Genomic DNA, 13,295 nt, shown 5'->3' with positions numbered 1-13,295 from the left:
AGTCACTGTGTCTGGATCCAACCATGTTGCTAGGACTTAATCGGACTTGAGGGTTTTGCTACCTGAAGCAATGAAATGCTGTAATTCTAAAATTGTGGCAGCTGTGACACATGTGGCTGAGCTGAAATAATTACATGGTGATTGCTCTTATATTGTTTTATGCTACTTTATTGCAATATGATATTGCCCATTACCCATTACAACATAACTGAATTTTGAAGCAGTATATTTTATGGTCTAATGTCTAAACTCAGTCAGTGAATTCATACACACAATACGCATTACTTGTCAATTGCATGATCTGAGAATCAGATTCAAATACATTTTCTTGTTTTAGCAGTCTACAGTCTGTATGTCTATGTGTTCCATTCTAGTGAACACCTAAAGGGAATTTCTTCAAATTAAACAAATATTCACCACTAAAACATGAACTAATTAAATTCTGATGGTCAAAGTTCAAGGGTATGCTGATTTCACAAAAGACAATTCTTAATCAGGAATCATATTTCAAGAATTAAGGAATAATTCTGACAAATTTTCAGACAATTATTTAATTTAAAAATGTGAAAAGGATGACTTTTATAAATCTAAAAGGCAACATCACATCACATATAGTGATATCATTATTTTGTCCAAAAACACCTCTGGCCATTATTTAACTCCCTAATTCAAGAACAGGATGAGATACGGTAAATGGGCTGTAATTAAATAGCACTTTTCTCTTAACAACCCCTAAACAGTAAAGTTGACTTTGTCTACATGTCATGCATCTCATTCACACGCTACTCAGGAGCAATTTGGGGTTCAGTGTCTTGCCCAAGGGCACATTTCAGACTGGACGAGCCCAGAGATTAGTGGACGACCCGCTATAGCTCCTGAGCCACAGGATATTGTGATTGTATATTTTGTAACTGGTTGTTGGAGGAATGGAACAGTGAGACTTTACTACTTTTGTCTATACTGGAGATTTCCCAGTCTATCGTATCTTATCTAATCTCATTTTAACTTAGCTTAATTTAGCTTAGTTTAGCTTAGTTTAGCGTAGCTTAGCTTATCTTCCACACCAGTCAGTGTTAATGTTAATGTCTGGAACTACTACTCTATAGTGTGAGCATAAGCAATTGATGAGAGGATGACATGAGAGGATGGGACATCAACAGCAGGACTTATATATTTCAACTAACTAACGGATGTTCCCGTCTCTACAGCACTGATGCTAGCATGGGTTAAAAAGCCTCAGACTGCCATCTAGAGGTTGACATGTTTCCCCTGCTGCCAACTGTGAATCCACCTCATGCTGATATCACACTTTATTTTCATCCGTGTATACATTTCCTTGATGGCTTATCATCGACACCAACCTTGTTGTATGCACCAATGGTGAGCTCCAGGTTGGCAACATACTGCTGCAGCTGCCCCCTGGTGGTGTAGATCTGCATTGCAGTTTCAGGGATGGCCACAGTCTGACTGGCCTCCAAGTACCTCACCTCCCGCAGTAGAGACGCCAGCTAAGGAAGAGGACGACAGAGGCACTGAGAGACATAACAACATATTTACAACTTGATGGTCAAATCAGATTTTGATCGGTGAAGGCAGCGACTGTTTAAAATGTAAGCCCTATGTCACAGTAAAAAACATGAGGATCCAGTACTACAGTTTCGGTGTTGGTGGGAGAAAACTTTCCACTAAAGCTCAGATTAATGAGAGGTCAGTTAGAAGCTCTTTAGGGCAGCATGGCCCAACATCACTACCTTTAAATGAAAAATTGAAATACTGACTCAACTTGTTAAATTGATGAATGTGCAGGGGAAACAAAACTTTAGTTATGGAGTTATGGAGCTGTGGGCAGGTGTATGACACTTAGTGGAAGATGTTTAATGAAAGAGATTAGTTTGATATACGGCATAACCAAACTAATATATCACTCAGAGCATGTCCACAGTTTCTCAGAGTAAAAGCTTTAAAAACAGTGGCACCTCTAGCAGCCTCCCTTGGATCAGTTTTTAGAGCAAGGTGGATTAATGTAAAAACCTGCGGGCTGAAGTTGACTGAGATCAGCTGAGTGGCCGGGTCTCTGCTGATTAACGGCAGGTTCAGGTTGTACTGGGAGCTCTCGCTCACGGTCTCTGTCCATGTCTCATACAGACTGGTGGAGTATCTGGAATGGAAAACACACAGAAAACAACCCTTTATCTCAGTCAAACAGAAGTTATCATCACACAGAAATATACCCATTGTTTCGTATCTTTCGGATAATTGCAGGAATCTCTGTCCGTCTGACTGTGACTCTCAGGGTTCTGTGTAGAGAGTCGAGCTTCAGTGAGGTTTTAAATAAACAGGTGAACAGCTCTTTGTGCAGCAGCAGTGGAGCAGCTTCAGGGTTCAGTCTTTATGCCGCGTTCCATTATAGCTCGGAGCTCGGAAGTTGCACCTGGAACTCCTCCTCAAGTCCCAATTTCAGAGGAACCTCACCACCCCCGACTTCGAAATCCAAGATGGCGGCTCCGTGTATCAACAGTAAGTAAAAGCTGTAGTTTTTACTCTTTATCAGCACTTAAATTTGTCGGACACATAGTATTGTCCAATTACTGTCTGTGGTCATGTTACTACGGTATTAGTATGCCTGAAATGCCATGTAATGTGTTATTCTGAACTGGTTTTGCTAACAATGGCTAGCTGGCTAACGTAAACAAACTCCGAGAGGGCTGCCGCAAGACAGGCTTTCTCTTTCTTCGACTTCCGACCCAATGTGCAACAGGAACGTCATCAACTCTGATTATTCAGGTGGGACATCATTCCAAAGCCGAGCTCCGAGGTGTAATTGAATGCAGCATTACTTGTCGCGGCTCAATTAACGCAGGTCACTTTTACAGTTTCAGATAGAAAGCTGCAGCCAACATTACCACAGGCCAAACAAACAGCCCATTCCAAACAGGCAGGTTTACAACAAAACCTGCACTAGTTCCCATTAAAGGAGCTTTTCTTTCATAAGGGCACAGGTATGAAAACAACATAGAAATCAACCAAAGCAAATAAGAGGCATATGATTGAGAAATTTTCCCCAAATAATCCGAGGTTGTAAACAGAATGAGAGGCGTCATTTGCTTGTTCAAGGGCAGAGGGAAAGGCAGCAGTTCAGGAGGGTTACATGCAGGTGTGCAGGGGTAAGATGAGGATAAACGCTGATTCATCTGCAAGAGGCTGGGAACAGACAGCATTTCAGGGCTCTGTACAGCTATATCAATCTGTAAATAGCCGAGATTAGGACGAGAACTTAAGTGTGCACTGTGTGCTCCTTATTGGATTTCTGCTGTGAGCTTCATTTCCTGATAGTGGCACCGCAGACGCAGAGGCAATCAAATGCCTCGGTCATGGCCATAAATCACACTGCATTTTGTCTGTGGGGGTAATGAGTGAGGATGCCCATTCTGTTCCTGACTGGAAAATGTATAATAATGGTGGCACTCACTCTCGACTGAGGCGATGATTATTACAGCATAACAAGAGCTCTAATTTCTGATGGGAGTAAATTGAGGGCAAAGAACTGCTGTTGTTCATCATTCCAATACTGTGGGTGGGGGGGCACATCGAGTGAAGGAGTCATATTAAGTGTGTGGAACATAAAGAATGGCTATCTGTCTGGTTTTGTGTGTGTGTGTGTAATAATGTGCATCATTCACAAAAGACCTTTTCACACACGCACACACTTTTACATTACCATACTTGTAAGGACTCACTTATCTCTTTTCTGAGCTTGGTCTGGAATAGCTGTAACTTAACATTCATCCTCATCTTAGCTCTGAAACAATATACTGGCTGCTGATATTTTAAATTAAAGTGATAATATCTTTCTTCAATTAGGAGACAAATCATTTGATCAAAAATACATTTTTCTCTGGCAGCTGTCCAAAACCAAAACATATTCACTATCATGTAATAGACAGGGCCCCATTTGGAAACAGCATATATTTCTATACCGGCTCATTTCCACCCATTATCTGCCTGATCTGTTTGTTGTGTTCTCTCTCTCTCTCTCTGTTGACCTGCATCTCTTGCTCTTTTCTTCTTCCAACAGGAAGCAGCCAAGCAGACTGGAGGTCATGCAGCAGATGAGATTCTATGGAGATTCTGTGGAAGCTTTGAATGCTCAGTCCACTCTGTCTCTTCCTCATCCTGGCATTTCACACATAACTGATTTATCCATTAAGTTACAGCATTGACTTCTTTATGTAAATAGTTAAGTTATTTTTTTTTATTCCATAAGGTGTCCACCCTCATTTGTCAATCATGTTTTGTGCTATCCTAGAAATATGTTTGAAATACACAGACCTTTTTACAAGATTGTATTTCTTTACGCTTTGATTCCCCTCAACAGCCAGAATCTATATTTACTGCAGGTTGTATGTTTAGAGAATTCAGCTGTCAGCTTTTCACCCGAGGCGAGACCCCATCACTCTTGTTTTAGCCTCTCTACTGGCTCCCAGTAAGTATTGGTATTGATGTTAAGATCTTATATATAAGAATATCATATTCTTATATATTTAGGGCTGGTTCAGGTCTGCCTTGGACCAGCTCTTAGTTCTGCTGCTATAGGCTTAGATTGTCAGGCAACACATGGACAAATGGAGCTTCTCTTTCCTCCTCTCATTCTTCATCAAATGAATGTCTCATTGATACATGTTACTGCCTATATAGCTTTAATCAGCTACCATGTGTAGAGTGCCATGTAACGTCATGCTGTGAAGACATTTCTACACAAGTGTAAAAACAGACATGCCCTCTCTCTCTCTCTCTCTCTTTTTGCCTCAAACATAATTCTGTTTGATTCCATACAAACAGAATTTTCTGACCTATGGGATGCTTTATCTTTCAGTTTTTGATGTTGGATATGGTCTAAAAGGCCATTCCTCACTTGGCATCAGTGAGTAGTGAAGGAACATATGGGATTATGGGAGTCCTGTGAAATAATCTGTGGAGCAGCGCCACAGTAATGAGAACATAAATCACGCTCGAAGCTGCGTGTCTACATGCTACTCCACAGGGGCTGCTTTCATAAATGTTACACGCTCAACTATCAAAATCACAAACATGCAGGTTCAAAGCTGAGTCTGTGTGAAGTCACAGCCACAGAGGGAGCTAATATCTGATTAATGTGATTGGCTTTCAAGGTTATTACAGTCCTGAAAGATGACATCTCATTCTGTCACCGTCTATTCTGTTTAACCTCCCTTTCTGTTCTTTTATTCAGTGATACATACATCCAAGCCTGATGACCTGTGGTGTAATACAGGAAAATAACATCCACACTTACTTGTCCAACAGTTGCATCATCTCCTCATACTTGTCGATGACCTTGGCTCCTTCCGCAGACTCCAGACACCTGAAGAGAAGATGAAATCTGACAACCCATGCAATCGTAGCCAATACCTTCCCAGTGGCCAGTATTCCACAACATCATTTTTATGAGGCCTTTAAAAAACCTTTCCATAATGTTATGAAGAGGAGCAGCTAGAGCAACAAATTCACAGTGAGACTGCTGGAAATGAACAACCACAAACCAATTCAGTTTTTAATCTGTGTTGTTGGCGATGGGAGGAAACTCACGGGCAGGAGAGGTGTCTGAATTTGGAGAACTGGGTCTGGATGCGCTTCTGTAGACTCTGGGCCCATCTCAGCCCGCCAGCTACTGGAGGCATATTCTTACTCACGACTGGCGAACCTGAGGAAGTCAAGTGTGTTTACTACAAAGTTAATGGTGACTGAGATAAGAACCACACAATTTGCCCAACCCGAGCGACATGGTTTAACCTCCCGATCACTCTCTATTTTGGGGGCCATCATTTTGTTGAAGCTTTGCTCACTCTTGTCTCTGTCAAGTAATTAAAATGAAAATTGTAAAAACACAGGAATTGTTCTGAATCTCACCAAGCTCCTCTGTAAGCTGGATGTGTTTGTCATAGATGAGTTTACAGCTGTTCAGCTCCTTCTCAAACACAGTGACAAGGAGAGGGTATCGGCTCACAGCATCGGCTGCCACTAGGGGGCGTTCCAGCAAGCTACCAAACATATCCACAACCTGCAGGCAACACATTAGCAAAAGGGCTTTAGTACTCGTTTGTGACGGGGTTTGTGCATTTGTTAGAAAGAGACAGATTCAGTTCCCAGACCTTGAAGGTGGGCTCCAGTCCGGAGGCATCATCGAAAGCCAAACAGAAGATGGTTCCTAGTCGTCGCTCTATGTCATCCACCCTCAGATTGAACTTCCTCACATCTTCTTCAAACTCCTGCAGGGAACAAAAAGCACAGCTACAGCGGCAGCCCAAAGAGCACACAGCTTAGACTGCACCAAGACGGCATATTCCTTTTCACATCTCACTGACTCAAAGCCATCCAGAGGGGAACACTGACTGGGTCTTACACGAAAAATAAATTACTTTTCTTGCCACTACTCAGAAACATCTTGGTTAAGCAACTAAAGAGTATTGGAAAAAAAATATTATTTTGGTAGAAAACCAATTTGCTACACAAACGCAGGACTGACCAGGTTGTAGTGGTGTTTGCCTGCTTGAATAAAAGAAGCATAAACTGAGAAGTATTCAGGGGTAAACATTACACTGAGTGAGTAGCCTGTGTCTAGTATTTCATAAAACCCTTGCATCTCACTTTAATAGTTGTGAGCGAAAGCCCTGTGCACCCACTGATCCTCACACTCCGTACCGTATTGTTCAGGTCCAAGCAGTCATAGGGCTTCTCTGTGATGAATTTGAAAGTATCTGCAAAATCTTGGTGGAGCAGCTGGACCTGCTCGCTGAGTGCGCTGCCTCTGACAGCTCCAATCACCAATTTCTCCAGCTTTAACATGTCTAAAGCTGTTAACAGGATGTCCTATAGGGAGACAGTGAGAGGAGGTTGAGGGCGATTGAGCTCAACTACAGTATCACTGAAGTGACTACATCTCAATTCTCATGCCAAAAGTGCTGACCTTTGATTAAATACTCACCTTAATGGCCTGGATTCTGTCGATAAAGCAGTCAAATCTTGAGAAGACCAAAAGCGGAGAAAAGTCCCAAGGCTTAACCAATTTCCTGGCCCTCTGGTACTCGGTCAGATTGACCCTGCGGTCCTCGTAAGTGGTCCTGAAGAGCTGCAGGATCTCCAGGCAAGTCTCCACCGTCAGGAGACTCTCAGAGACCTCTCCTTTCAGAATCTCATCTGGAACTAGAAACACCTGGGCCTGGTGTTGCAGAGGAGTAGCAGCTACAGTAAGTTTGGATTCCAACTCAAAGAGCCTCATCTCAATTATACGCAATGGAATGGATTCTATTAAGCCCAAAGCTCTTATCAGTCTTGAAGTGACCTGGGAGCAGGATCTGAGGCTGGAGCTGTCAGGCAGGACATGGGAGACTTTGCTGGGAAATAGTAACCTCCTCATTATGTGCCAAACACAGACTTATACAATGTTAGCTTTTATATCATATTCATTGCACAAACGCTAGCTTAGCAAAGATATTTCCGGGCACAAGTGATGGATGGATTTGTTGTGGATTGTTTTGGACTTGTGCCCATCAATCTAGATTTTGATTGAGTCATTTTCAAATCCTTCAGAGACATATCTGGTGCGGACTTTCCATTCCACTTTTCTTAACAGAATCATATTGTTAGACACCTTGCACTCCTTAAATGGAAACATGTCTTGCCACCTAACCATGGCAGATGGATGAAGGATGTATTGCCCTATATCAAGTAAGAGAATATAAGATTTCCTCTGAAAGGCTCATTAAGAAACTTTGAAAAAACATGGTTAGCCTTTGTAATATGTAAAAACTATGTTAAGGCCCTTACACCTATTCCAGAAGATGGGGGTAACTAAAACAGCATCTAAGTTTATCTTAGTTGGGCTTACAATACAAATGTGCTAAAGCATAAAGACAGCATAATGCAACTCCCTATAGGTGACAATAAGCGACATCCCATACATTTGGCTGCAGTCGCATATCAGTCCCTTAAAATGCTTGATTTATTTCATCATTTATAGTAAAGTTAAGCCAATCATTCTCCTGGTACTAGCTAAATACTTAACAAATATATTGAGAGTGGTATCGATATTCTTATCCAACTCCTGGCAAGAAAGCAAATAACCCTTTATTTTATTGTTATTATCGTTTTGACACTAGTGCAGTTCGTGTTCTAAACATATCTGTGTGGACTTGGATGTTGGCTTGGCCTGTGGTAATGCTCCAGAGTCTACTTCTTACTTCTACTCCTCAAACACACCTACAATATACTTTCACGTTTTTATTGTTTGCGTGCTGGACGTGGTGTGTGCAGTCTATGGTGCAGAGTGGAGTTAGAAAACTTTGTGTTCATCCTACCTGGTTTATGTCCCGCCCCCACTGCCTGCTTCAGAGTGCTGGATGCATGTTGATTCAATTTTTATTCATATGGAATTCATCACATGCGTTTAAGTAGGTAGATAACTTTGATAGCCTATGTCACACCAGCTGACACACGGACATCATGGGTAGGATATGTTTTCCAGGAAGGACTGAAGTAAATTGAGACTGCCCTCTGTAAACCGCTGTGTCACATAAATGTCCCAGGATACACAATTCAAAGAGAGAGAGAGGAACTTTGGAGAGGCTTGTGAAAACGTTTGTCAAATGCCCCGCTAGAGGGTTAATCTAACACTGCTGGCTTGTTAGTCTTTCCCGGGAAAACTTTTCTGATGCACTGTGCATTTTCAGCAACAAATTACTTTTGTGTCCAATAAACTGAACACAGAGGAACTGAACTGGACAGAAAAAAAACATTCTAACCCACAGAAAGTGAAACTTCATCAACAGGAAATCCAACCAAAAAAACCAGCACTCACCTACTTTGTACTGAAAGGTGACCTCTGACAATTACAGGTCAGAAACACAACGGTGATAACTAATGAGCAACAAAGATTGTTATTTGAGCCCGAGTAATATATTGGTTGGCCTTTCACAGACATATCACTGCTGGCGTTTATGTTTTATCATTGTACAGAATAAAAAATTTAGAAAAATCTGCATTTATTATTATTTTACATTTTATGTAAAAAGAAAAAATATTATAATTTTTATAAATGTATATTATGTTTTTGTAATTTAAGTTCTATGTATTTTGTTGTATTTAAGTTGTCTGATATTTAAAGTTATTTATAATAAAGGCTATGGTTGAATAATAAAATATCAAGCTTCATATTCATTGGCTGATAAATCGATGCTGGTAATCTTTTACTCCCTAATTACTATTATTACCTAATATCCATATAGTTACGTCTCAAATCTTTACAACAAAAATAAAACAAAGAAAAGTATAACTGCTGCTGACCTGCTGTATGAGGAGGTTGCAGGTCTCCTGCAACAGAAGGATGAGGCGTTGTGGTGTGTTGTAGTGTCTGGAGTTTGCCCACACCAGGCACACTGTGTGCATCAAAGGGCCAATCTGACGTCTGACTTCAGGAAACTCCATGCTCTCCATGTCCTCAAACAGGCCCTTGAGGGGCATCAAGTAGATGCTGATGTCCTTTGCTTCTTCCAAGGCTGGCAAGTGAAAATGTGATCAAAGTCAGTTCAACCACCACGTGTGAAAAAGAAGATGGTGATGAATCATCTCAAATCATGCCTCAACCAGATACACGCTGCACCTCATGTTACATGTTTCTCTCAGGTCAGATGTACAGATTCATTACCTGCAGAAACGTTCTGTTGCATGTTTGTAAAAGCAGGGAAATAGCTGCTCTCCGCAGCCTCCAACAGCTTCCCCATCTTATTCACTTTGGAGGATGTTAACTGGGAATGGACACCCTCCAAATCTGCATATCTTCAAGTGGGAAAAAGAAAGATGGAGGACAAAAAGGTTCCTGTCACATTTGTAGACAAACACTGGATTGTTGCAGCACCTATTTTAAAACTTTTTAAGACTTGTGATTTATTAAGTTGGGTGTAAGCTCTACTGACAAAAAGTAACAGTTTAGGGTCATATTAACTTACTTTGATTTGTATTGTGCTTGAATTATACAGTCACAGAGAGCTTGTGTTTCAGAGTTAGAAGATTGAATGTACTTTACATTGATTGGGGGGGGATCTGACTATGCTAACCTAATCAAAGTATAATCATTAAGTGAAACATTAGCAGTGTAGTATATTGTGGAATTTGGTGTGTATTGTGTTTCTGTTGAGTGTAATTCTACCTTTAAATGGAGCTTGTGAGCTACAATGTGAGAGGTTGTGTACACAGTGGTTGGCATTTAAGTGGTTAGGACATGAAAACACAGCTGCTAGGCAACAGCAACATGGTTGCTAATGTAAACATTATTGTTGGAGTCTCAAAGCTCTAGCATCTAACAATTAAGTAAGCTAACAGGCATGCAAATACAAAGGCATAGTAACAAAGGGAATAATGGCATTTTCGTCAGATCTATAATAAAATTCAGCAACAAAAATTCAAATATATTAACTTTCTATTCAACAGAAAAATAAATTCATGGTCTCTACCATTTCTGAAAATGTTTAGCAAACAAGTTAGTTTATAACCAGGCTAAGTTTGAATGTATCAAGAGTTGGTGCAACCAGGTCAGAAAACAGATGAGGGCAGCTGCACACAGGAGGATTTTTAACTCTTGACCAATTTTTTAAATGTGGGGGTGATGTGGCAAGAAGGTCAGACCACACACTTGCAATTTACAGGAAAAGATTTCACAGTGGCAAACCCCAAACTTCAGGATTAGTTTTTATTCTATTATTCTACGCCCCCACGATTGTTGGAAGGGGCAAATTGGGTCTAAGATCAGGCCCTAATATCCTCTAAAGTGCAGCAGCCTTAACAGAACAAACTTTCTAAGATGTAATTCTGCTACGTTAGTATAAAAAAGAAGAGAGCACCAAATTGCTTTTGTCCCTTGACAGCGCAAGTGTGCTCTGAAAATCGAAACAATTAGTAGCATCAGCAAAAAAAATTGAAAAAAACGAACCAACTTTGAGGTCCTACAGGGACATTGTGTTATTTACACACAATCTCCTCCCTGGAACAAGTGGAGCTGAGGAGCTGCCAGTGGATACTTTGTGTCTGTAATAACTGAGGTGCTGACCTGTTCTTCCAGAAGAGCAGCTCTGTGTCAGGTGTGGGGTTTTTGCCTTCCAGCAGATCCCCAGAGGAGTCTATCTTCAGGACGGCAGAGATCTGACGGCTCCACTCAATCACGGCTGACTCCAAGGAGTGGATGATGCATCTTTCCACCATTCCCCCCCTGTGTGGTTTCATAAACCATTAGAATGTACAAGTAGGAGAAATGATGCATTGACACAAACCTTTGTGTCCCAGCTGTTTGTTTACCTTTTGCCCATCTCCAGGGCGGCTTGCTCCACTCTCTCGAAGTCCATGGGGAGAGGCAGCAGAGTCTTGCCTTGGACTTGGCCTGACACCACAAACACATCGTTCTTGAGGGAGTGGACGTTGCGCACGACCTCCTCAGACACTACCTGTGGCCATTCAGTGTGGTTGCTCCTGTTAGAGAGCAGCGGCACCAGCAGCTGTGAACGTGTAAGGAAATAAGAGTTTTTAAGTGCAGACAAAAATACTGGTGGACTCAAACACTTCCCCCACTTCTCCATCGGCATAGGGGTGAGTAGATAGAGAGTGAATTTTCCCTTTTCAAGGGTGAACTATCCCTTTGAGGCACACTGCCTCGCCCACACTCACCACTACAGAGTGCTGGTCGCCTGTTTATTCAATTTGTATTAATATTGAATGTACCGCGTGTCCAAATAGTATCAAACTCCACAGTGCGCTTCCCTGGGCCATTAAGAATGTACTTGCCAGGTTTACAGCAAATTAGATGAACAGTTTGCGAGATATGCGTTCCACATACAGACAGACGTTTGTGGAATTAGTATAAAAAAGACGGTGCAAATGGGAAAGATGGTGGGTTTTGGCTTCATTTCTGGATAGTTGGATGAAGGGGGAGACGCGTCATCCATCTTTATATACGGTCTATGGTTCCACCTTAAATGTAGTTGACTAAAAGTACTTAGTTACTTTCCAGAAACTAATGCAGGAAATGGAGCCCCCATCCCTCTCTTTGTGTTAGCAGGGGTAACCCTTACTGCTTTGGATTGTTGGTTAATGTTTAACTGTTGATTTTGATGGTTACAGGCAGAGGGGGAGTTTGATATTTGTCTTTCAAATCTATACTCAAGTCTTTACTGACTGTGGTACTTATACACGGTACTTGATCAAATGTACTTGGATGACTGACTTGGAGTGATGTACAAACTTCACAGTCGGTTCATGAAGGCAGACACACAGACCCACTGCTCACCTCAACTATGGCGGAGAAGTGCTCCAGCGGGTTGGAGGACATGTCTCCGCAGGTCAACTTGTCCCTCATGGTCTCCGCGGTGAGCGCGCTGTTTCCCCGCTTCACGAAGTACACAGCCTTGGTTCTGGGCGGCGCGGCGGAGAAACCGGCGGCGGCCTGGAGCGTCCCGCCGCCGGTCAAACCCACCACGAGGCTCCGCCGCTCGGCTCTGTCCAGGAAGTCCTGCAGCACCTGGCGGTTCTCCTCGCCGGAGACACATTTCTGCCACTTGTCCTGCTTGACTTTGAGGGACTTCAGCACGAAGTCGGCGATGAAGAGCAGCCTCCGGTCCTCGGCAGGTGACTCCTCCATGTTGGCCTCCTCTGTCCCCGGTGAGTGCCTGAACTGATTGTGTCTCGGTCTCCATGGCAACGCAGCGGCAGCGCAGACCCGGGCCGTTGACAGTGACGGAGGAGGACCTGGATCTGACCCTGGATCAGCGCTGACCTCTGACTGACACCTGCTGTCCCCCATCACACTTCAGTCTGAAGACAACAATGAATACTCGTGATCCCACCATTGTGTGACCTCCTCTCAGAAAAGCAGTCTGCTCAGTGTTATACTTCATTTTAATATTCAATTGTATTTAAACAGCACCTTTCGTAGTTAAAATGCAGCTCAAAATATGCTTTACAATTAAATCAAAGACATGAAATAAGAGAGCAACAAGAACACATTCGCAATAAAACAAAAATTTAGGATAAAAAACAGCAAAAGGTATCAAATAAGTGAAAGAAATAGATGCTACTGCTTCCCTGTGCAACATATACAGAGTTTGACAGTGAAAGATTGTTTTCATCCTGATCTGATGAAGTATTTCGATTTTTGTAGGTTTAACCACATATATACACATGGAAGACCCTCCACTGGAACTGCTATAAGTTAGATCATTTAAAAAACAATGTAAGTC

The 13,295-nt window shown here is 42.1% G+C and overlaps 1 protein-coding gene across 1 annotated transcript in view; it reads right to left on the bottom strand.

Moving 5' to 3' along the window:
* Positions 1–12,714, bottom strand: part of LOC117752716 (dynein heavy chain 9, axonemal-like) — a 101,339-nt gene extending 88,625 nt beyond the window's left edge. Inside the window, 13 exon segments of the mRNA XM_034570300.1 lie at positions 1,362–1,508; positions 2,032–2,158; positions 5,312–5,380; positions 5,605–5,719; positions 5,926–6,076; positions 6,168–6,284; positions 6,718–6,885; positions 7,001–7,234; positions 9,358–9,569; positions 9,719–9,849; positions 11,117–11,275; positions 11,362–11,558; positions 12,347–12,714. Of these exon segments, the coding sequence (XP_034426191.1) occupies positions 1,362–1,508; positions 2,032–2,158; positions 5,312–5,380; positions 5,605–5,719; positions 5,926–6,076; positions 6,168–6,284; positions 6,718–6,885; positions 7,001–7,234; positions 9,358–9,569; positions 9,719–9,849; positions 11,117–11,275; positions 11,362–11,558; positions 12,347–12,697 (2,178 nt within the window). The 5' untranslated portion in view covers positions 12,698–12,714.
* Positions 12,715–13,295: the final 581 nt, after the last annotated feature.

Source organism: Hippoglossus hippoglossus, chromosome 19 (assembly GCF_009819705.1).
Source record: "Hippoglossus hippoglossus isolate fHipHip1 chromosome 19, fHipHip1.pri, whole genome shotgun sequence".
Taxonomy (NCBI): domain Eukaryota; kingdom Metazoa; phylum Chordata; class Actinopteri; order Pleuronectiformes; family Pleuronectidae; genus Hippoglossus; species Hippoglossus hippoglossus.
The sequence above is the reverse complement of the archived record's forward strand: the minus strand, read 5'-3'. Positions and strand labels throughout refer to the sequence as shown.